The 24,113-nt window shown below is 51.4% G+C and overlaps 1 protein-coding gene across 9 annotated transcripts in view; it reads left to right on the top strand.

The window, feature by feature from the left end:
- Positions 1-24,113, top strand: part of TNRC6B (trinucleotide repeat containing adaptor 6B) — a 2,246,995-nt gene that overhangs the window by 948,465 nt on the left and 1,274,417 nt on the right. For all 9 annotated transcript variants that reach the window (XM_069652930.1, XM_069652926.1, XM_069652923.1 and 6 more), the window contains 2 exons: positions 303-324; positions 857-1,189. In XM_069652930.1, coding sequence (XP_069509031.1) covers positions 303-324; positions 857-1,189 — 355 coding nt within the window. The remainder of the gene's footprint in view (positions 1-302; positions 325-856; positions 1,190-24,113) is intronic.

Here is a 24,113-nt window from a genome sequence, read left to right as displayed (position 1 = left end):
TGCTTTATGTACATACTTTATCTCTAAATTGTTGCTGCTCCGTGTTGCTAGGCCAATGCTATATTAAATATCTGGTAACCACCACAAGAGACAGTGGTGACATGAGCCACTTTATAAAGAGTACATCAGCCCCACCTGCATGAAGCATTACATTTTATCACCTGCAACACGCAACACTAACACATTCCCAGTAACTGGCATAATAGCATTTATGGAGCCATTACCTATTGTTATAAAATGAACATGAATAATTAAATGAATATTTGTGGCTCTAACATTTTACTTTTCTTTTCATTTCTAAGGTTACAGAACAAAAAACCAAAGGTAAGACGAGCTGAAATTTCTCATTTGACTAGGATTTTGATGAGAAGTGCTTGTAGCGCAGGGATTGCGTTTAGTGTCTATTAATGAGATCATGTAGCCCAGGGTATTCCCTTGCTTTCTACTTTTTGTCTGATTTAAGAGTACATAGCCCTTATTATTCTTCTCCCTCCATAATGCTTTTTGTCCTGAGAGAATACTGTGGTAATTTTGCTCTTGAAAACTGCAGCTCTTGTATTCCTGACAGGTAAACATGTACAAATCTGTAAATGTTGATATGGAGTGCTAGTTAATCGCTTCATGTGGGTGCATGCTATCTAGATCGAATGTCAAGCACCACACATTATCAGGAGGACCGCAGAGGATACGCAGCAAGGATACTTAATTTGATGTGGGCGTGTAGAGTCCATTGTGCATTTGTATGGAAAAATGTCAAGCCAGATTTCCATCTCTGGGGCACTGATGCAACATTTTGTGAGCTTTTAATGTCATTGGTTGATGAATCATCTAACCTTTCTCTCTCTCTCTTTCTCAGTGCCCGACGTGACGAAACCAAGCCTCAGCCAATTGCCGGCTACTAGCCCGCTTGGCAGTGCCCCGTCGCCACCAGTCAATGGTGGCAACAATGCCAAAAGGGTGGCAGCAGTGCCGAACGGACAAGCCACCAGCGCCGCCCGCTACATGCCTCGGGAGGTGCCACCCCGCTTCCGCTGCCAGCAGGACCACAAAGTGTTATTGAAGCGGGGCCAGCCCCCACCAGCGTCTTGTATGCTCCTGGGGGGTGGGGCAGGCCCTCCTTCCTCGGCTGCCTCTGGGGTCACAACATCATCGGGAGCACTGCAGCAGGGCGACAGTGGGACTGTGCCAGGTGAGGCCAATGTGGGCTTGTTAGGACAGGGCTTTATTATCTTTTTCCCATGGTAGATCGTAAAGATTTGTTATGTTTGGTATATCGCCACTGCCTAGTTGTAGTTCAGCATTCTTTGTTTCCTTCTGAGCTTGCTAAGGGACGTTTTTCCTTTTAGGGCTGTTGGCAGTCTATTTCGGCCTTTATGGTTTTCCCCAAACAGTCCTCCCCCGTACCTCCTCCATGGTGGGAGAGCGCCTGGGGACCGCTGTGGTTCTAGTGCACAGTATAAATGTCCTTTAACATTAACTCGTAGATTGTAGGCAGAATTGTCCTTTTTATTAGCCAATCAAACCTTTCTCTTCAATGAATACATACAAAATCGTTAGATTGGTGCACATGAGTAATCCGCAGGATTTTCCAAAGTGAGCAGGCTGAAATGTATCCTGTCTGCTCCATGGAACCAATTTGTCTACCTCAAACTTGAGTGTGCTAAAGTGTAGAGCATATCTGAAGCTAGTCGCCAGGCCGTTATTTATTTTGATATTTATAAATCACACCGAACCTGGGGGCATCTGGGCGCTGGTTTACATTAAATAGTGGTTACAAAGGTTACAAATATAGGTGCTACATACATGTCGCATATATCAGAATTTCTAGTCAAGAATTTTACTATTTCAATTATTTTTGAGGGTCTGGAGGGACTGGTTTTGAGGCCCTCAACGAAGGACCAGGAGGATGCAGCTGACCTTGGAGCTAGAGGCAGGGCATTGCAGTGTCTGGCAGCGATCACAGGGATGCTGCTGCCTTCGGCATTCTCACACCTGTATCTGGGAATTGCTAGTAAGTACGAGTAGGCAGCCTGCATAGGTCTGATGGATTGGGCCTTGGGGAACATTTTCTGTATAATTAGGTCGGGGCACTGTTTGATGGGCGTTTATGGGTCAGAGACAGTGTTTTGAACATGATACGTTCTTGGACAGCGAGCCAGTTGATGTTTCGTCTAGCTGTCGAGAAGTGGTATTTTTTAGGGATGTTTAGCGCTACTCTTACGTTATTCTGGATGACCTGTAGTTTTTTTTATATTGCGATAGTTGGAACCTGCACAAGAGGGAGTTACAGTAGTCAATCCTGGATAGTTAAAGAGCTCTAGCAAATGTGATGCAGCTATCAGTGCTCAGGAAGGGCCTGCTGGCATTGATCAGTTTAGTGATGCATGCTGCTGCCGATGCAATAGCGTTTGCCTGTCTAGTTAGGGATAGCGCAGAGTCTAGATATATCCTCCTAGGGTTGTTGCCTCTTTAGCAAATTGGCAGTTGAAGAGAGGTGTTGGTAGAGGATTTTGTGATTGACCAAGTGAAAGGCCGCTGAGAGGTCAAGTAAGAGGATGGCCAGGTTGCCCTTGTCTTTGATTTTATCAATTTGGATTTTTTTTTTTACTTTGTTTTTATTAACATCTTAAACAGAAGCACTGGAAATCCCTGTCACCGGGACATGCACAACAAAAGAAGACATCTTTTAGACAAGTGCCACAAAGACCCAGAACCCCCTACCCCCCCACCCTCCCACTGCCCCATCCCACCCCCCACCCGAAAAAACAATCCAAGATCTAGGAAGAAGCAAAATGCAACAGTTGTAGAAAGGATGATCAAACAAAGAGTAAGGACCAGCAGAAGCCATTCAAACAGGTTGACAGAATGGGGAAAACCCTCTACTAATGAACCAAACAAGTGGTGGTGAACCCAGAGAAAAGCACCATAATGTTAAAGTCCACAGGCCTCCAGAATTTACAGTCTCATAGTCATATTCATCATTCAAAAGGACTGCCATCCACTCCTGCACAAAAGACATAGTTCCATTAGCTATAGCCGCTATCTTCTCGTAGATAAAGATTGCCTTTAGCTTGTTTAGCCAGTCCGCTTTAGATGGGGTGACCGGTCTCTTTCACTTTTGAGCAAGCGCCAATCGCCCTGCTCTCAACATTGCCCCTACGACTTTCGGGAAGCCATTCAACTCAGTGTCCGGCATTGGCGTGCCAAGAGGACCTCCAGGGGGAGTAGGGATGGTGAGACCCCGCTATATCCTTCATCCAGCTAAGTACTTCTGACCAAAAAACCTGAATCACATGGCATTCCCACCACATGTGGTACCAAGTGCCTCGCTGAGAACACGCTCTGGGACACAACGGGGACACATCTTAAAACATTTTAGACAAAACCACCGGTGGGCGGTGGCATGAATGGAGAACCTTAAAGCCATGCTCCATCGCCGCGGTGTACAGCTCCCCCGAGAAAATGGATTTAAAAATATCCCTCCATGTAGAGTCCTCCACCACCATACCCAATCTCTCCTCCCAAATTCGCTTAAAAGGCTGTCTACCCTCTAGGTCCGCCGTAACCAACAGTTTGTAAATCTTAGAAAGAGAGGCCTTTCTGTTCGCGGCTTCAGCCAAAAATTGTTCAAATATGGGAAAAAAGGGCACTTCAAGTCAGAAACCCACCTCGGGTGCATGAGTATCCCCTTCAGGCGAAGATATTCAAAGACAGAGATAGACCCCTCCCCCAATTCTGCAGATAGCTGATCATATTCAATGAACCCCCTTGACAAAAGAGCTGCGCTGCCCTCTCCAGACCCCCATCCGACCATGCCTGAGTATCCCTAAACCCCCTGGACCCCAAAGTAAAGGGGGGCCCCCAAAGCGAAGACCAAGGGGAAGGCCAGGAGGAGAGCCGTTTATTAAATCTGTCAAGTTTCCCAGAGTCCCACAAAACGGCAAGAGTAGGATGACCCCTAAGGCCGGGAGTGAGAGACCTCCGAGGGGCCCACAGCAGATACCACACCTTCTTCGGATGGGCGTGGCAGTCCTTCAAATAGGTCCAGTACGTCCTCATATCCTCCCTCATATGCTCCAGCATCACCCGCAGTTGGGCTGCCTTGTGACACAACCTAAAATCCGGAAGGCCAAAGCCACCGTACAACTTCGGAAGGATTAAGGTTGCATACTTCTAGCTCTTTTGCCCTTCCAAATAAATTGGAGAATGCTAGAATGCCGCACCTCGAAAGGCCTCCGGGATCGCCACAGGGAGAGCAAAGAAAAACTAGAGGAGACGGGGCAAGATGTACATTTTTATCGAGACCATACGCCGAAACCAAGAGAGAGCAAGAGGGGCCCATCAACTAAGATCAGTCCTAATCTTTGCCATTAACGTGGGGAAGTTGGCCTGGAAAAGATGTGACATCTCTATAGGGATGGTGACACCCAGATACGGGGTAGCCTCCCGTTCCAATTTTATGCCCAAAATCTCGGTTCTCCCCCGTGTGCCATCATCTCTATTGCCCATCAGCATTATACATGATTTGGAAGCGTTCACCTTGAGCCCCGAGAGAGAGAACCGAAAAGCGCTATTAGATCTAATAACCGAGGCAGCGTTGTGTGGAGATTCGTAAGGTAGGCTAAGATGTCATCCGCAAACAGCGAAAGTTTGAAGTCATAGTCCCCACACCTAACTCCAGTAATCTCCTGACCAGCTCGAACTGCTATGGCCAGAGGCTCCATTGCCAGGGCATATAGGAGCGGGGACAACGGACACCCCTGACAAGTACCCCTATAGAGAGCCAGAGGTGACGAAGTGCACCCATTAACTAAAACCCGCACCATGGGACCACAAGGCCGAGACCCAACCACAGAAGTTATCATCCACACCCATTTTCCGAAGCACTTTACCCATATAAGGCCACTCGACACGGTCAAATGCCTTTTCTGAGTCGAGTGAAAGTAACCCTCCTCATCACGCCTAGAGACCTCGTACATAAGATCCAGGGTCTTCCGCAATAGTTCGGATCCCTGACGACCAGGGATAAAGCCCACCTGGTCCCCATGGACCAACGACGGGAGGAGTTTCGCAAGCCTGTTCGCCAGCAGTTTCGCTAGAATTTTGACATTTGTATTAAGAAGGGAAATGGGGCGATATGATTAACACAGGGATGGATCTTTCCCTTCTTTGGGGAGAACCACTATGAGGGCAGACATTCTGGTGTGTGGAAGGGTACCCAGCTCCAGGGCTGCATTAAACATTTTAGCCATCAAGGGTGCTAGAGTGGAGCGAAACAATTTGAAAAAAACTAACCGTAAAACCATCATCACCTGGGGAGGTACCACTTTTCAGTGAACAATGGTATCAACTCTTTCCTGGGGAGTAATAAGTTGCTCGAGAGGGACAGCTTTTTCAGGAGGTAGTCGGGGGATGGGTAAAGACTCCAAGAATCTATCGACATCAGCACCATCCCTTAAGTACTCAGCAGTATATAGCGCTCGTATTTTTACCTAAATTGTTCCGCTATCCCTCCAACGCTTAAAGCCCTACCCCCCTCAGGGCTGCGAACAGAGTTAACTCTCCTACTGTTTCTAAGCTCCCGGAGCCTCCACGCCAATATCCTATCTGCTTTTTCCCCCCTTCTCCATGTATTTCTGCCTGAAGAAAGACCGCTTTCTTTCTGTCCGCCCCACAAGGAAAGCGCAAAAATCGAGCACAGCGGTTGCAATTCTTCCCCTTTACCAGGAGACACATGCGTCCTCAATTTCCCCCCAGGCTGGTTAGCTGCGATCTTATCCCTCAAAAGCTTCTCCTCCCGGTCCCTCACCGTCTTTTTTTCTCGAGCCCACCTCAATGAGGACACCCCTGATGGTCGCCTTAAATGCATCCCAAACACCCATGACACCCACCTCCGCATTGTCATTATTAGCGAAAATATCTGTGATAGCGGCTAAAACCGGCTAAAACCGCTTGTCGCACCTCCATATCCTGCAGCAGAAAATCATTGCACCGCCACTGAGGGCCAACCCTAACCAAGTCATGATTGGACCCATGCTCTGTAATCTCCTCCTTCAAGGACCAATCTACCAAGACGTATTCAATCCGTGAAAACGCACCATGTGTCTTGGAGTAGTAGATAAAGCAAGAGTCCCGACCCCCCTCCGGCGTCCCAGTATCCCACACCGCCAACTTCCCGTTAACCTCCTGAAAGACGGATGCCATTTTTTTCTGAACTCGCCAGTCCGGACAAATTACAGGCGACTTCCTGTCTCTGTCAGGACAGAGAGTCATATTAAAGTCCCCTCCCACTAACATATTACCCTCAGTAAACTCAACAATTCTACCCCTCATCCCCCTCCAAAAGTCATCCTGCGCCTCATTCGGAGCATATATACCTACCAATGTTAACATTGAACCCCTCACCTCGCCCTTGACCATTATATACCGGCGCTTTAGATCCGTTTTTTGTGCTTTAAGCGCAAAATGCAACTTGGAAGAGACCAATAGAGCAACACCTCGTTTCTTAGCAACATAGGAGGAGGTACATACATGCTGAATAGCCTTGCCCTGAAGCTTTGGTTCTCCAGCATGGGGTCTGGCATGGATTCACATGCTCATGAATATTCCCCGTCGTCAGGCTGGGAATCCTCGGTAAAGAAAAAACCAGTATCAGTTTCGTTTCTGATCTGTCTTTCGTAGTAATAACCAATCACTGGTCTCTGCGTCATACTGACCACAGCCAATGACTTCCCTCTACCTAAGCACCGCCTCGGGCAGCCATCTTCAGATTTTTACCGCACGTTCATGTGTTGGGATCCTCGTGCTATTGCTCTCGAGCGTTAGTGCTATTTTTTCACGTTTTTTCTCAAAAACTTCGTTTTTTCCGGTCAAAAGAGCCTCCAGCTCCACCGACTCTCCATCCGATCAACGGGGACCCGTGTCGGATTCGTCTGCGCCCCTCAAGGGTGAAGATTTCGTCGTGCTACGTTTTGGAGGACTCCAGAAGCTTCTCAGGCCCGGACATGGCCCAGGAGAAGGGAAGCTCGACGCCCGGAAAGCTGTTCAGGGTCTGCCCTGGATGCCAGCTGCAGAACGTCTTTAAGGAGGACGAACACTCCTTTAGTCTCTACTGCCTGCATGAGGACAAGACGCACGTGGAGAAGGACTGTGCGTTTTGCGGCAATATGTCGGAGCGGACCATGAAGGACCGCCATCAACGCCTCGCCAACTGGCTGGAAGGGAAGAGCCCGTCAGGCGAGAGGAAGAAATCAGAGCGGTCTTCTAAAACCTTTGAGGACGCCCCGGCGACCGGGGTCCAACACAAGGCCAAGCACCGCGAGTCCGCTGGCACCGGGAGCGCCCAACGGTCGGGCTCTACGGGCGCCAGGCAGGGCGCACCCTCCCCGGCACCTTCAGCCACGAGCCAACGCTCTGGGTCGGGTAAGAGGAAGGGCGAGCACCCGGCGAAGCTCCTGGAGAGGCCCCGGTCGAGCTCGAAGGCCCCATCGGAGGGGGAGCGAGGCAGTGTCCCCCCTCAAGGATAAGGCGGTGAGCGCACCTAAGGTGGTGAAGGCCTTAATCCATCCGGCCAAGCCCTCTATCGATACTGTCGCGGCGGCCCTGGCTCAGCCTGTGGAGGCTACACCAGTGGTGGCGACCTCGGGGCTCAGAGTCTCCCTGCCACCTCGGAGGGAGTCCTCTTTTGTGCCCATCGATTGGACCCCCGTGAAATCCCCGGTGGGGAAGAAAAAGGGGGGGCAGGGCGTCGTAGATTCGGCTTCAACCTCGGAGGAAGAGCTGATCGAGGTCTTAAGCCACGGCCTTGGCGTGGATGTAGACCGGCCCGTCGGGATGGATCCCGACGCAGGTGACGACGACATCGTCGAGGGTGCCGACGGGGCCCCTGATCGCCTGTCTGATTCCCCTCTGCCAGTGCCGCAAGACAACTTGGCGGCCATTTTGTTGGCTATACAGTCCTTATGCTCAGAGATAAGGACGAGACTACCGTTGCCGACGGAGGAACCTCTCCCATCGGGGGATCCTGAACCGGGACCTTCTGGTGTTCCCCTGCCCAAGAAAAGACGGATTCACCCTCCACCTCCTTTTCAGCCGTCGCGACCCGTCCAGCCCTCCTCCCCGTCCACCCGAGGGGATGATACGGGGACTGACACGGCAGCAACGGGTACGGACGACGAGGTATACGACGAGGATCTACCGTCGTCACCTTCCACCAGGGCTTCTCCGCCCGACGAGATTGGATCGTTCCACTCCATGACCGCCAGGGCATCCGAGCTTTTCCAACTCTGCCCTGAGGAGAAGAAAAAGGAAGGATTCCTTTATCAACGGCGCGAGGCCAAGAGGAAGACGGTCCTCGCGGTGCCTCTACTGGACGACATTTGGGATGAGGGCCTCGCCCTCCTCAAGAACCCTTCCACGACGCCAGCTAGAAGAGACCGGTACGAGAAGAAGTACCGGGTCCCGGACGCGGCCCCCCTGTGCCTCCGGGCGCAGCCTACCCCGGACTCCGTCGTCTCCGCGGCGGCCAGGAAGAAAGCGGGGGGGGGGTGCGGCCTCCACATCGACTTCCCCACCGGACGGCGAGGGAAAGAAATTGGACGCTATGGGCCCCAGGGTCATCTCGTCTGCAGCGACGACGATTAAAGCGGCCAACGCCTTGGCTATCGTGGCCCGCTACGACAGGGAGCTATGGTACAAACTGGCTCCCCTGCTGGACTTCCTACCGGACGACAAGAGGGCGGATGCCCTGGAGATCCTACAGGAAGGTGAGGTGGCGTCGGACCACGCCATCACTATTGCGACGGACATCGCCGACACTGGGTTTCGCCAGTTGGGCAACGGCGTGTGCCTTAGGCGGCGTGGATGGCTCAAGGCTACGGACTTATGTCAAGACGTACAGACCAGAGTCCTGGACATGCCGTTCGATGGGAACAACCTGTTTGGGAAAACAGTGGACGATTCCCTTCCGGCCATTAAAGCGGACACTGAGACGGCCCGGGCCCTTGGGGTTCTACAGCAACTAAACTACGGCCGCCCTTTCGGAGCGGCGGAGGCAAGGGCGCCTCCAAAGGCTCCGGCGGCGGTTTCTCCACCTACCGTCAAGCGGCCCGCTCGTCGTCTCAGGATGCCTACAGAGGACGAGGCAAGTCTGGCGGACCCCGCCGTCGTCGCCAAGGAGGTCAAGGCGGCAAAGCCTCGTCGAAACAGGATTGAACCGACCGTGGGGTCGGGCCCCCACCGAAGCACCCCGGTGGGAGGCCGGCTGGTGAGCTTCGTCAGCGTGTGGTAGTCCATCTCCACCGACCGTTGGGTGCTGGACGCCTTAGCCCGGGGCCACGCACTCGAGTTTCAAAGAAGGTGCCCGCGCGTCCCCCCCGTGGCCAGGAAAGAGGTTCACGTCCCTCAGCTTCTCCAGGAGGTAAAGGCGATGCTCAGGAAGGGCGCCATCGAACTCGTCCCAAAGAGACTTCGGGGCTCCGGAGTTTACGCGAGATACTTCCTCGTGAAGAAGAAGACGGGAGGATGGCGCCCCATCCTAGACCTGCGACGTCTGAACAAGTTCATCAAGGCGCAGAAGTTCCGGATGGTCACCCTCCAGCACGTCCTGGGTCAGCTGGAGGAAGGAGACTTCCTGTCGTCGTTGGATTTGGAGGATGCCTGCTTCCATATTCCCATCCTAAAGGGGCATCGAAAATTCCTCAGGTTTGTGGTCCAAGGGCGTCACTACCAGTTCAAAGCCCTCCCCTTCGGACTACGGTCGGCACCCAGGGTATTTACCAAGTGCCTTGCACCGGTGGCGGCGCAGCTGCGCCGCGAGGGGATCCACGTCTACCCCTACCTGGACGACTGGCTCATCCGAGCCAAGACGAGGGAGCTCGCCGTGGAGCACACGGCAAGGACCGTCCAACTTCTCACGGACCTGGGATTCTCCGTGAACTACGCCAAGTCCCACCTGGTACCCGCGCAAGACGCATTGTTTCTGGGAGCGAAGCTCGACACAGTGTCCCTTCTGGCCTCTCCGTCGGAGGAAAGGACCAGGTCCATCCTGGGCAAGGTACAGCGGATGTTGGTTTCCGACGCGGCCAAGGTGAGGTCCATCAAGTCCCTCCTCGGAATGATGTCTTCTTGCATCTACCTCATTCCCATGTGCAGGCTCCGGATGCGCCCGTTACAGGAGTTCCTGGACGCGCGCTGGATCCAAACGACGGGCGGCTTCGAGGAGAGGATCACACTCGACGAGAGTTTCCGCCGAGCGGTCCGGTGGTGGGGCACCCGCGCGCATCTGACGGCGGGCATGGACTTCCAGACCCCAGACCACTAGGAGACAGTGACCACGGATGCCTCCCTGGAAGGGTGGTGAGCGCACACCGAAGGTCTGCACACGAGAGGCCTTTGGCTCCCGACGGAGAAGTCCCTCCATATCAATGTCCTGGAGCTCCGTGCAGTGTTCTGGGCCCTCAGGTCCTTCCTTCCGTCCCTCAAGGGCAAGGTGGTGAGGATCTTCACCGACAACACCACCACCATGTTTTACATCAGGAAACAGGGCGGAACCAGGTCCCTAGCACTGTCCAAGGAGGCGCAGGACCAGTGGCATTGGGCCGTCGCCCAAAGGATGTTTCTGATGCCGTTTCATCTGGCAGGGATAAAAAACACCATCGCCGACTCACTCAGCAGGGAGTTGCGCTCGTTCCACGAGTGGGAACTACGGCAGGATCTAGTGGATCGCCTCTTCCGACGGTGGGGCACACCCCAGATCGACCTGTTCGCGACGAACTCCAAGTGCCGGAGGTTCGCCAGCAGGTTTCCCCAGGCGAGGAGCATGGGCGATGCTTTCTCGTTCCACTGGGAGGGCCTGTTCCTCTACGCGTTCCCTCCTTTGCCACTGCTAATCCGGCTCGTCAACCAGCTCAAGAGGTCACGGTGCAGGATGATCCTCGTCGCACCTGCGTGGCCGAGGCAGATATGGTTCCCGGACCTTCTGGACTTATCAGCGTCCCCGCCAATCAAGCTGCCGGTGGATGCGGATCTACTCTCCAGGGAAGGAGGCGCCATCCTCCACCACGACCCGAAATCGCTGAATTTGCAGGCCTGGCTCCTGCAGCGCTAGAGTTTGGAGGATACGACATACCGCCCGACTGCAGAGAGGTTCTTGCAAAGGCCAGGGCGTCCTCGACTCTTAAATGCTACGGACACAAATGGAAGAGGTTCTCTGTCTGGTGCCACGCACAGAAGATTAACCCTCTACGGATTACGGCTCCCCAGGTACTGCCGTACCTGCTGACGCTGGCCAAAGCTGGACTGGCACACGCGTCCATCAAGATTCATCTTGCTGCGATCTCCCGATACAGCAGAACCACGGGCCGGACGTCCTTGTGGTCTCATCGTCTGGTGAAAGAGTTCATGAAGGGACTGTTCAGATCGTTCCCGCCGGTGAAGGCTCTGGCCCCGGCGTGGGAGCTCAACGTGGTGCTGACCAAGCTCATGGGACCTCCGTTCGAGCCTCTGCACTCGGCCCCGTTGAAGTTTCTGTCGTGGAAAACAGCGTTTCTTGTGGCCATCACCTCCGCACGACGGGTGGGAGAGATCCAGGCCCTTTCCTGCAAGGCCCCGTACTTGACTTTTCACGACACGAGGATAGTGCTCAGGACGCACCCCTCCTTCATGCCCAAGGTACCGTCGGACTTCCATCTCAACGAACCCTTGGTGTTGCCTGTGTTCTTCCCGTCGCCTTCGTCGCCGGCTGAGAGGACTTTGCACTCGCTGGATGTGGCTAGAGCGCTGAAGTTCTACGTGAACCGTACGAAGTGTTTTCGGAAGACGTCACAACTCTTTGTGAATTTTGGACCTGTCAATCAGGGGAAGGCTCTCTCGAAGGCTTCCATTTCCAGATGGCTCTCCGGCTGTATCATGTACTGTCATCGGTTGGCAAACCGACCGCTGCCTGGCCGTCCGAGAGCCCATTCCACCAGGGCGATCGCAGCCACCACGGCGTTCCTTTCTGGTGTGCCCCTGCTGGACATATGCAGGGCTGCTACGTGGAGGTCGACGCACACCTTCACGAAATTCTACTGCGTCGATCGGGATTCCAGGGAGGAGTCCAGGGTCGGCCAAGCACTGCTGTGCAACCTGTTCGCCTGAGGTGAGCCTGGTGAGGAGCTTAATGTTGGGTTTGATGTAATGCTTAATGTTGAGCCTTTGCCACCTCCCGTGGTTGTGCATGTGTGTACTGCTATGTATTCTTTATTCATGAGCATGTGAATCCATGCCAGACCCCATGCTGGAGAAGGAACAAGTTACTTACCTGTAACTGTTGTTCTCCAGCATGGGTCTGGCATGGATTCACATGCGAACCCTCCCGCCTACCCCTCTGCGGCTCTTCACTTGATCATACTGCCACTTCACGTGCTTCCAAATCTGAAGATGGCTGCCAGAGGCGGTGCTTAGGTAGAGGGCAGTCATTGGCTGTGGTCAGTATGACGCAGAGACCAGTGATTGGTTATTACTACGAAAGACATATCAGAAATGAAACTGATACTGGTTTTTTCTTTACCGAGGATTCCTAGCCTGACGACAGGGAATATTCATGAGCATGTGAATCCATGCCAGACCCATGCTGGAGAACAACAGTTACAGGTAAGTAACTTGTTCCTTCTTTAACCTTGACCCAGTGAATTTCCTGGAAAAATCGAAAAATTATGCTGAAGCCTAGTAAACTCTCAACATCAATGACCGTTTAGTACGGGAATTCAAACCCTGCACATTCAGGGACCCCACTGCCAACCGCTGAGACCTATCCTCCATTAAAGAGGCCGTTGCTGCTCACATGCCCCATTGGGGATCCCTTAGTACCGCCCTCACCATGTAATTTCAGGGCCTCTCGAAGTATGGAGCCCCCCCCAGCCTTTCACCAGTTCCCAGAATACTTGGAGTAACAAGAACAAAACCCCCTTGAACATACCCCAGCACCTCTCCCCACCCTGCAACCCACGCGACTTCATCCTGCCGCTAGTTCTGGCCACCAGTGCACCCCTCTACCCCCGGGATCCGTAAAACCTTAAAGACAACCGTCACAAGAACCACCGTCACAAGAACAAGAGCCCCCCCCCCCAACCCCAAAACAAGGCTCAAAAGCTTCAGCAGTTTTGCTACCAAGCTCATCCAGCATCCAGGGCCCCCTAATGACCCCCACAAGCTCCCCCGGCCCAAAACTGCTTGAAGAGTTTATTATAAGCCCCCCCCTACAAGATCATCCTCAATGCCAGCAACAAAATGGAGTCCCGTCTTAGATGCACTCGGCGAGGCCGGAGCCACTCTCCTGAACTTCCTGTGTCCCCTGACTTTTCTCCTTTCGATGGGGGGGGGGGTGGGGTCCAGACCCCGCTGGGCCAGCAGGGCCAAGCTTCTGGTTTTGGTCCAATGTTCCCCCGGCTGGATTGCCCAGGTGCTCACGGGACACCCTGCGGATGTCGTCCTCAGTAACCAGCGCATATCTCTAGCCCTCTAGCTCAAAAGAGAGCGAAAAGGGGTATCCCCATCGATACCTCACCCCCTTGGCATGCAACATTTTAGTGAGCGGGGAACAGAGACAACGTCTTGCCAAAGTGAGGGCTTAACGGTCTTGATATACAGAAATCTTTGCCCTTTCCCACTCCACAGGACCTTTTCTGTGCGCCAGCTCCAAGATTTTGCTTTTTTCAGAAAAGTAATGGAAACGGACAAAAATAGACCTGGAGCCCTTACCGCAAGCCCCAGCTCTGTGCACCCTATCAATAGTAGGTTCGTTTGTGTTGGCGTCGTCGAAAAGCAGTCTCACCATTGCTCTCACAACGTTGACGATATCCAACTGCGTTTCCCCCTCTCGCTCCGGAAGGCCCAAAAAGCGCAGCTTGCATCGACGCTCCCTATTCTCCAAATCGTCAATTTTCAGGGCACCCTTTTCCTCCCTCCTCTCTAACTCGGCCAGGCGCACGTCCAATTGCGTTTCCAGGATATCAACCGAAGTAGTTTAGTTTATTATTTGTATGGCGTGCCATACCCTGGGGCATCTGGGCGCAAACGTACAAGGATATATTCAACTTAGTTACAGATACATAAGAAAAAACAAATCAGATGAAGGCGTAGAGATACGCTGAGCTAGGTTACAGATAAACTCAGCTAATTACAAGTACAAAAAGAAGGCGGGAAGTGTGGGCATAGACATCAGCAATACTACAGTAAGCAGATATGTACAGGGAGCGATCAAGAACAAGGGAGCGAGGAGCATGCTCCTGCATAATCAAAGTCTCATAATATATAGTTATACAGTTATGTACAATGTGGCATGTGGAGTGGTTGGCTGTCGTTGGCTCTCAGCCACCTAGTGAGGTTTTGTCTAAATTTAGCGAAGGGCTGAGGTTCTCTGACGTCATGGAGGGGGGAGTTCCATAACTGCGCAGCCTTAACCGGGAAGCTATTTCCTCCTATAGTGGCGAGTTTGAATCGCGGAACTTGGAGGCAGTTAGCGTTGGCTATTCTGGTGGGTCTGGAAGAAGTTCTTTTACGTAACCGGTCCATGAGGTAGGGTGGAGCTTTGTTATTGATACATTTGTGGGTGAGGGAGGCGATTTTGAGATGAATTTTGTCTATGGTGGAGAGCCATTTGTATTCTCTTCTTATTGGGGATATATGCTTGTTTCTATTAATCTTGAGTGCTGCTCTCAAGGCATTGTTGTGGAGAACTTGAATTTTGTGGATGGTCTGTTTATTTGCTCCAATGTATAATCCATTGCAATAGTCTAATTTGGATAGTATAAGTGCTCTGGCAAGTGTAATGCAACTGTCTGTAGAGAGGAATTGTTTGCTCGCTCTGATAAGTTTGCATGTGTATGCTGTGGCAGAAGCTAGAGATTTAACTTGTTAAAGTTCATGGTGACGTCTAGGTAAAATCCTAGAGTTTTTACTTCGTGAGCTACTTTTATGTTGTTCCCATCGATAATGAAGTTGTCATAATCCGGGCTGAGTTTGGATATATAGGTAGTGGTGCCTAGGATGATAAGCTCAGTTTTATCATCGTTCAGGCATAAGCCGTGTGTGGCCATCCATGCCTGAACGATGCTATATATCCTGTTCACTAAGGCCAGGTCCTTGGCGTAGTCTCCTGAGAGCGGGAGGAGGATCTGGGTATCGTCTGCGTAGTTGGTGTAGGCGATACCCAGATGGTCCATTTCATCAAAGAGTGGCTTCGTGAAGACATTGTAGAGGGTGGGTGACACACAAAAACCTTGTGGTACACCGCATGTTATGGGAATTGGATCTGCTGAGGCTGATGGAGCAAAGACTCTCATAGTCCGATTGCTCAGGAATGACTTGATCCAGATTATGGCCTCTTTTGAGAAGTGGGCTGCCGAGTCGAGGTCACTACAGAGGACTGTGTGGTCCACTAAGTCGAATGCCGCTGATAGGTCCAGGAGGAGAAGTAGGGCCGCTTGGCCATTGTCTCTACATTCGTCTATTTGGGCCTTAAGGTCTATTAATGCTGTCTCGGTCCCATGTTGCGGGCGGAATCCTGATTGACGGGTCCCAAGTAGGTGGTTAGACTCTAGGAAGTTTTGAATTTGCAAGTAAGCCACTTTATCTAGAATTTTTAGAAGAAAGGGCACGGTCGTGATGGGCCTGAAGTTCTTCGGAATGGCAGGGTCAAGGGTTTGTTTCTTTAGTAGTGGCAGTACCCAGGACTCTTTTAGGTTGTTCGGTTCTGAGCCTGAGGTAAAGGAAGAGTTGATTAGTTTGGTTATAAATGGCGATAATTCTCTCGCAGCATCTTTGAGTTGTGCTGGGCATTGGTCACCTTTACAGCTAGACGGTTTAAGACCCAGGATGACCTTTTCTACCTCTATGATCGATACCTTAGAGAAGCAGAATCGGGCTTCCATCTTAGGCTGTGGTGGTGCCGCTGAACTCTGCGGGATGTGAGGTGTTAGCGATGCCTTCTTGATGGCAATTTTGGTTTGTAGATTTGCTACGTTGTTAGAGCAAGTTGTATGCTAGAGCTCCATTTTTTATCCTTGGTGCAGTTTTCTTGGGGTACAATGGGTGTTTCCAGTTCTTTCAGAATGCTAAACAGTTCTTTGACAGTTGATTTGGAATTAGATATTCTAGTATTGTAGGTTTCTTGTTTGGCTAATAGTATTTCTTTCTTGTATTGGGAGGAGGCTTTGGAGAGGTTGAGTTTATTTTTGACTGATGGTGAGAGTCTCCAAATGGTTTCAAGTTTTCTTTTGGCCAGCCTGAGCTCTTTTAGGTAGGGCGTGAACCATGAATTGAGGTGTTTTTTTTGTTTGCTATTTCTTAGTTTGAGCGGTGCTATGTGATCAAGGGCTGAGGTCATGGCTATATTGTAATGTTCAACTAACAGATTAGGGTCCATGCTGTCAGATAGTGAGTTCAATTTAGGTATTATAACGGGCATCAGATTTTCTGCTGTCAATAGTTTATTTCTCGTTGGCAGAGGGGTGGGTGCGGACAGGGCATGTAGTATTGTCCTCCAAAGCTTGGACCCTATCATCTATACAGTCAATTTTCTTATCCATTGTGTCCAGCCGCACCGCAATATCTGCCTTGAAACCCCAAATCTCCTCCAGAAGGGCCGCCATACCTTTAGCGACAGAGCCTGATTCCGCCTCCCCCAGGAGGGCAGAGACTGCCATTGCAGAGCGAGGGACTGGGCCAATCCGACGGAACCGTTGCAGAGACTCAGACCAGCTCATGGGCCTGTTCAGCCCACCAAACATCCAACAGGGGAACCAAGGACTTCCCCAGCCAAAGCGGGCAAGATCAACCCATCAGGGGGCCTGCACGGCTGGGGGAAGGGGGGTGCCCCACCGTTCTGGAGCACAGGTGCAGAGCAGCCAGCTAGATACAGTCTCTCCACCAGGGGCCACCCCGACCAACACTTCACCGGACCCCCTAACCGCCCGCCAACGCTCAAGGGCCCAGGAAACGGGCGCAGGAGTGAGAGGAGGCCACCCACTCGGGAGCCGGCAGGTTTTGTTCAACAAGTAGTAGTTGCAACTGTCCCTGCACTGTTGGTCTCAAATCCCTGTGTCGAGTTGCTCCTCGGGTGGATGGGGCAGATCTCCAGACCGCCGCAGCCAGAACAGTACTGCGCAACCGCTCCTTGGGCCGCCCCCAGCCGCGGCCCCCTTTCTCAGGGCACCGTCCCGGCAAGGGCACCCAGGGAGCACAGCAAAAAAGGCCCACAGACTCTCAGGATCCCCTGTGGGGCCACAGGTGCGCACCCACCTGTGCAGTGCTGGACTGGCTGCCTCACCCTTAGATAGGAAGGTGCTCTCCAGCTGCTCTGCCTTTCACGTCGCCGATGGGTCTCTCTAAGCAGCCCGATTTTGCGATCTGTAATAGTGAATGTGATAACGTTCTGGTCTGACCAAGGACAAGCAACGTTAGCAAGTATGTTGGTGTTACAGTTGAGATCTGCTAGCCAATCTAGTGTTTAGCCTTTGTCATGTGTAGGGCTTGAAATCCGATTGGTGAAACTTAGGACTTTGCTGGTGTTGGCTAGGGCATACGATTGGGGATCAGCAGGGTTAAGAACTATGTTGGGATCGCACAAAAAATTGATTTTGGAGGTAGGTTTAGTTGAGAGGAGAGTTGTGCAATGACTTCCTCAAAGGAAAACAGTGGGCCCGGGGATCTGTAAATTAAGTGGATCGTAAGGGTTGCTGTGGCGGATGAGGAGATTTTGATTGAGAGCAGCTCACCTAAGCGGATAGTTTGGTTAGTTATTCCTCTAGTGGGTACGAGGTATTTGACAATAAGCTACTCCGCCTCCTTTGGATGCCAGTTTGTCTTTCCTGAAGAATGTGTATCCATCTTGGATGGCCAGGGGCAGATGGATGCAGCCATGTTTCAGTGTTTGCTAGGAAATCAAAGTCATTGACTGTGAGGAGATCAGATATGTCGATGGCATGGGCAGGGCTGGATCTAGCATTGATGAGCGCTCCATTGAGGTGTGTTGTGGCATACATTTTTCTGTCAGCAATGGGGGTAGTAGGCTTGTTAGATGTGTGTTCTGGGATAGCAGGGGTACATGGTTTGGGTATAGTGGAGGCTATAGCCCGTATTTGTATTTGTTTGTGCTGTGGGTGCTGTTTTACGGGTGGTGGTGTAGGTTATTGCTGGGTACAGTGAGCAATGCTTATGGCAGCATCAGAATTGAGAACAATGGGCTCAGACATACTTAAGGCATTGGCACAATTGGTGGTATGAGGCAGTCCAGTATATATGTGGCCACAGTGTATTTGTGGGTGGTGGTGCAATTACTGGTAGTGGGCATCAGAGTACATGTGCCAGCCCTGCTATTAAGATTGGCAGCCTTTAGAGATTGTGGATTGTTAATATGGTTGGAGTGAGTGGGCGTGGGCTTAGTATTATTGCATTTAGTGGTGAGCATTGGTCTTGTGTTGAGGGGGTCTAAAACTAAGGTGTGCATTACTTCTTGTGAACGCGGGGGTGGTTGTCTGTAGGTTCTGCCGGCATATAGGTAGGTGAGATGCTAGTTGCCTGTTCCGATTGTTAAAGGAGAATGGTCTACTACGGGTTAGGGCAAACTTGTGCAGGAGCCAGCGGGTTAAAAGTGGTGTGGAGCGGCCATGCATTGGGGCAGGAAGAGTGATCGTTTGATGTTGTGAGTCGGGCAGCGTAAATGACATATGTAAGGTGATTGTGCGTTTTGTAGATTTAGTGGTGGCATGCGTTAAATAGCTGGCAGAGCAGTCTTGTCTGTTGGCTACTGGTTGCAAGTGGCTTGACGGGGCCATACAGGGTGAAACCAGGCCTTATGAATGGGCCTTTGGTGGGGGCCAACATTGCCTGCTGGCTCCTAGGCAAATTTAAATGGAGAGGCTGCATCGGTTTATCAGAACCTGGCAGAGGTGGGTTCGACAAAGTTGGGCGTGGTGTGCTGTAGCACAAGAAACGCAGACAAAGTGAGGCTGTAGGGTAATAATTGTAGTATCAATTATGTCTAGATTCAAGTAGCAAGTGCAGTTAATGGCTGGATTAAGACTAAAGGCAGAATTGGAAGCAGCTAGGTGAGGTTTACATAAGGGGCAGTCAAGAGCAGCTAATACTGATAAGCCTCCAGATCTTTAAATCCGCTAGGTGGTGCAGAGCCGTGATAACACGCGAAACAAAGGGGCTGCATACTTGTAAGGGCACCTACATTCGAATTTTGCTGTAGGGCACTGAAAACGCATGAGCTGGAAAAGGCTGCATACATATAGGGTACACTCTGAGAAACGTTTGGCTGGGCAGGCGTTTAGAGTAATGACAAACAGGATGGTTGTTGGCTAGTGATACATAGTATTAGTTGGAGGTTTGTGATAAAGGAGCACACCAAAGTGTCAGCTAGGGTAGTGTCAATGAAGGTATGGGGTGAGTGGCAAGCGGTGGCTTTCCAGGTCAGGTGGAAGAATCCTGGGAGTCCTTAGGGCTGAGACGTTTCACCGAAAGGTTACAGGGGAGATGCTCCCTGGTCTGACAGGGGCCTTAGTGTGGGCCTTGGGAGTGGTGACGGCTCTCATTTGCCGGCTCAGCTGATTGGAGAAATTACACTCTGACCTCATTGAAGTGCTTTTATTTCTGATCCTTGTTAATCTGCTTAGAATCACATCCTGTGCATATAGTCTGACATCCAGTGGTAACCGCAGAGTATTGCATCTTGTCTTTTGGGGACCGAAAGGGGACGTCGGCATAGGTGTGTCTGTAACACTATCCCTATCGTGACGTTTAGTGTACCCAAAATCACTCCCGCACCGAGGTCCCTCAGATTGTTTTTTTCCGCCCAGATAACTGGTCGCCCTATAGCAGAGCTCTTACAGAAGAGACATTGTTTATTTTATACCGACTTGTCGGTTATTCCCCGTGAAGTCACTTCGGTCACAAGAACATCTTCGACGAAGACTGCAGGGGATTCATCTACGGCTGTGGATTTCGGCACCTAAGATCCGGCGGCTGGATTTTCCACGTGGTCGGGCCCTCTGGCCGACCTGTACAGTAGGGAGAGTGGGGTCGAGGTGGCCATATTGTCGGTATGCCTTTCCTCCTTTCCCCTCTTTACCGTTTTGGTCTGGTCATCTTTCCCTTCGGCTATGGAAAGGACTCCTTTTTAGATTCTGCCCTAAGTGTAGGGTCAGATATCCTTGGAAAGACGAACACAGGACTTGCAACGCCTGTCTCCCCCTAGAGCATGACGAAAAGCGGTGTGCAGCCTTCAAACTCCTTCAGCCTAATACCCTCAAGGAGCGCTGTGTAAAGCGGTGAGCCGCGTACGGTATGTCGCAGGTGGAACCCCCTTCCCCCACCGCCACACCCGCTGAGAGTGACCAGGGGCCCTCGGATGACCAAACAACTGTTGCAGATGTTATAGACCTCGAGGCCGATGCTTCTAGGCCCACCACGCCCGTCCCTGACCCTTTAAGGCCTGACTCTGGTCTCCCTTCAGGGACAGCACCCGGCGACAGGGGTGTACTAAGAAGACGACACATACACCTTTTTTCGACATCTTCGTCGAAAAAGGTGAAAGCGCCAAAAGAGCTGCCGAAAATTGACGGTTTCCTCAGATCGCTCAGATCCAAAGCCTTCCCCGCATCCGCAGCAGCGTCTTCCGACTGGGCAACCAAAATTAAGTAAGGCACGACTCCTAAAACTTCATACGTCGAAGCGCGGAAATCTGATGCTGCGACGATCCCGAAGGCCGCGGTAGGCCCAAAAACTACGACTAGGCCTCTACCTGAGAAACCAACCGCTAGGCCCTCTAGCGCCGTGGAAGGTAATACACCTACCGATAGACTATCGGAGCAACTATCTCACGCCGATTCGGCGATTACTGAAGACGGCATCAAAAGAATTATGGCGGCGGTGTGTCTTACCCCGGTTTCCGCCTAAAGTCATGGGACAAGCCGCAGAAAAATATACGGATGCAGTTTGGGATCCCGATTGTTACGATAAGTATGAAGATAGTCAAGAGCCTCTTTCCGACACTAAGAGACTTTTCGGCGCGTAGGGCGGAAAATGACGTTTTTCAACCTGTAGGTCCGTCTGGGTCCTCTAAATGGACTAGAGAGAATTTCGAAGGGTGTATGGATCGGCTGGAGAAGATTATCCATTTTTCTGATCATCCATCCCCGAAAAAGTCTCGGGTAGAGCTTAACCTCCATTTTTTTCTTCTCATTTTCAAGATCATCAGCCTTCTGTCCCCGTCCAGCAGGAAGACATTGTCTAAATGGACACATAATGAAGAGGAAGAAGCTTCATTTCTGCAGAATTATGAGGAGGAACGGCAGGGTACCACGACAACTGGGAAGAAACCCAGCAGGAAGGAACAGACCCATGGACACATCAAGATCAGCACACTGATCTTTTGTGCCTAGATTCTCCTCGGTCCACTCCGGCTCGCCAGGCCTCACCTGTAGATTACCAAATGGCCTTCAACTCCATGTTGAAAAAGCAGCTGAACACTTTCAAATCTCCACTCAAGAGGCTGTGCCTGAGCAGGATTTTGTAGACGATATCCTTAAGGAGAAGCCCCCATCTAGCCAAGCCACCCCCCCTCCTTAATTCTATCAAGAATGAGGCCCCCTCATTGGTATCACAAGCTCAAACTCGGGCAGTGAACCCAAGAGTGGAAAAACTGTTTCGCCCTTCTCCTTCCGACCCTCTATACATTAGAGGGCACGCCATCCCAGATTCGTTGGTAGTCACTACCACTCGGAGAAGGGCAGGGGTGCCCCTTGCCACGGGGGAAGCACCTCCGGACAAGGAATCCAAAGGACTGTAGGCAAACGAGTCACTTCGGCTGCTGCATGGACTCGCGGATTGCTAATAATACCACACTGTTGGCAAGCTATGCTGACGCTCGGTGGAACCTGCTCCAGGAAGGCCTCCAAGAGGTTCCTGAAGCCGCCAAATCCAAGCTTCTCTCCATTGTAATCGAGGGAAGACAAGTTAACCAGAATGTGATCAAAACACCCTGGACACGGCTGAAACATCAGGCAGGTCTCTGCCCCAAGGACCTTACTTCGGGAAAGCAGTGGATGAGGCCTTGGAAACAGCAAAAAAAGAGCATCAGACTCTTAAGTCTCTGCAACAGATCACACAGAAACCTTCCCCCCAGAGAGGTAACTCTCGGCGGTCCTTTCGAGGGCAAGCCCGTGCAGGTCAAAACTATGACACGGGGAACTTCAACACAGGACTAACTTCGGGAAGCCCTGCATACTACCCTTCAAGGGGTCAAACGCGGCAAAGGCAGAGGCCCCAATCCCAGAGGAGTCGCAGCCTCTGGTCAGAAATGACCACCAGATCCAGGTCCCCTCCCATGTCACCCCGGTTGTTAGGCAGAAACCTGTGCAGTTCCCTTAAGGACCACTGCAAAAGATTTAAGACTACAGGTGTTTGGCAGTAAACCCACTTGGTAGCAGTCTGTACCACACAGATTCACTTGGTAGCTGTGGCTGAGCAGTCAGACCTCCCTCAAGAAGAGTTATGCAGTATGTAGAGTATACACAATAGGTACAGAGATACAGTAGCACAAGCAAACACTGACCAGAGCTTTGGTGTAAAAGTATATAATTATTTAAAAACAGACTTGTAGATTACAGTAGCAAAAAGAGGTAAGTAAATTCAGCACACAGTCACTATCGTATATATACAACCCTATCCACTTATTAGACAAGTCTTAGTGAGAAACACCACTTTTTTTCAGACAGAGGTGAGCGCTTAACATAAGATGGCACTCTAATAAGTTATAAAGAAAGCGAGGGAAAAAGGCAGAGTTAAGGAAGCACACGTTTCAATACTTTCAAAAGAACCACAGTAAGGCAGGATATACAGGGTTCTACTAGAGAGCAATAAAGTCAATTGCAAGGCCCACTCTTGGAGAGAGCAAGCAGAAGGGGTCCAAGTTCACACAGTGGGGTTATGTCCAAAGAGTCTTGTAGATAGTTCGCACAAAAAGGATGAAATTAAAGTCAGGAAAAGTTAGCTAGGTTGTCCCAGGCTAACCCAAGTTAGAAAGTCGAGGCTTTACTGTCACCCTGAACGATCTGTCACAAGGGAAGCCAGGCGGGGCACAGTACCTTAAGGTTGAAGGAAGCTCCAGCGGGGGCAGTTGTTCCTGGCAGCAGGTGCAAGTCGGTGTTTCGTCCAGAGGAAGAGGTCTCGCCGTGGAGGAAAGATGAAGGTCATTGCACTGCCAGGGAAAAAACCAGCCGCGGAGTTCTTCGGTTAAAAGGTACTACCCTTTTCTTTGCGGTAGTGGTAAACCGTGGTATTCCGGTTGCCGGGGTGCTTGGCACGGGCAAGGCGGCCACGAGATGCTCCAGGAAGGTGAAAAGAAGGCAAAACTGGTTATCCCCACCAGTCAAAGGAAGAAGACTCTGCGGACTGGAGATCTCCTCTGTCGTCGGGAAAAGTGGTGAGACGGTTCAGCAGGGCTCCACCGGTGGTGTCGTTGCAGGTCGGCCCAGCTTCTCCCTCCTCGGATTCTTAGGTCCTGTGGCGACTTCTGAAGTTCCAGAGTCCAAAGCCCTGCTTTTATGCAGCACACCCCCATTCACTCAGCCTAGCTGTCAATCAAACCTTCTAAGTGGTGAGCCGGCCGGCTCACCACTTGGGCCAATCACACAAGAGTGCAACTTGAGTTACCAAGGTAACTCGGTCCAGGGTGCCTAAACCCCCTCCCACACCCCCTGTGGTACCCAGACAGAGTGGCACCACTTTTGGAGGCTTCTGTGGAGAAGCCCGCCAAAAAGTGGAACAAAGGGCTCGACTTGGGTTGGAGTCACAGAAGAGAACACAAACACCATTTTAGAATCGAGTTCTGGCAAAAAATACCAACCGGGGAATTAATATTAAATAAACCGGCGGTATGTTCGAGGCTATAAGAATTAAATAATTAAAGTTGGTAGCCTCGAACAATGGGAGATACATTCGCGGTCGAATATAAAAAGTAGGATCCACTGCCACCAGCCAAAACTCGATCGGGGGGGGGACAGATGTGCCCCCTCGAACAACAGACCCTGGGGCAATCAAATTGCCCTCACCAGTATGTCCGCAAT

Source organism: Ambystoma mexicanum, chromosome 3q, assembly GCF_040938575.1.
Source record: "Ambystoma mexicanum isolate Mex_15411 chromosome 3q, UKY_AmexF1_1, whole genome shotgun sequence".
NCBI lineage: Eukaryota > Metazoa > Chordata > Amphibia > Caudata > Ambystomatidae > Ambystoma > Ambystoma mexicanum.
This window is presented reverse-complemented; position numbering and strand designations above follow the sequence as displayed.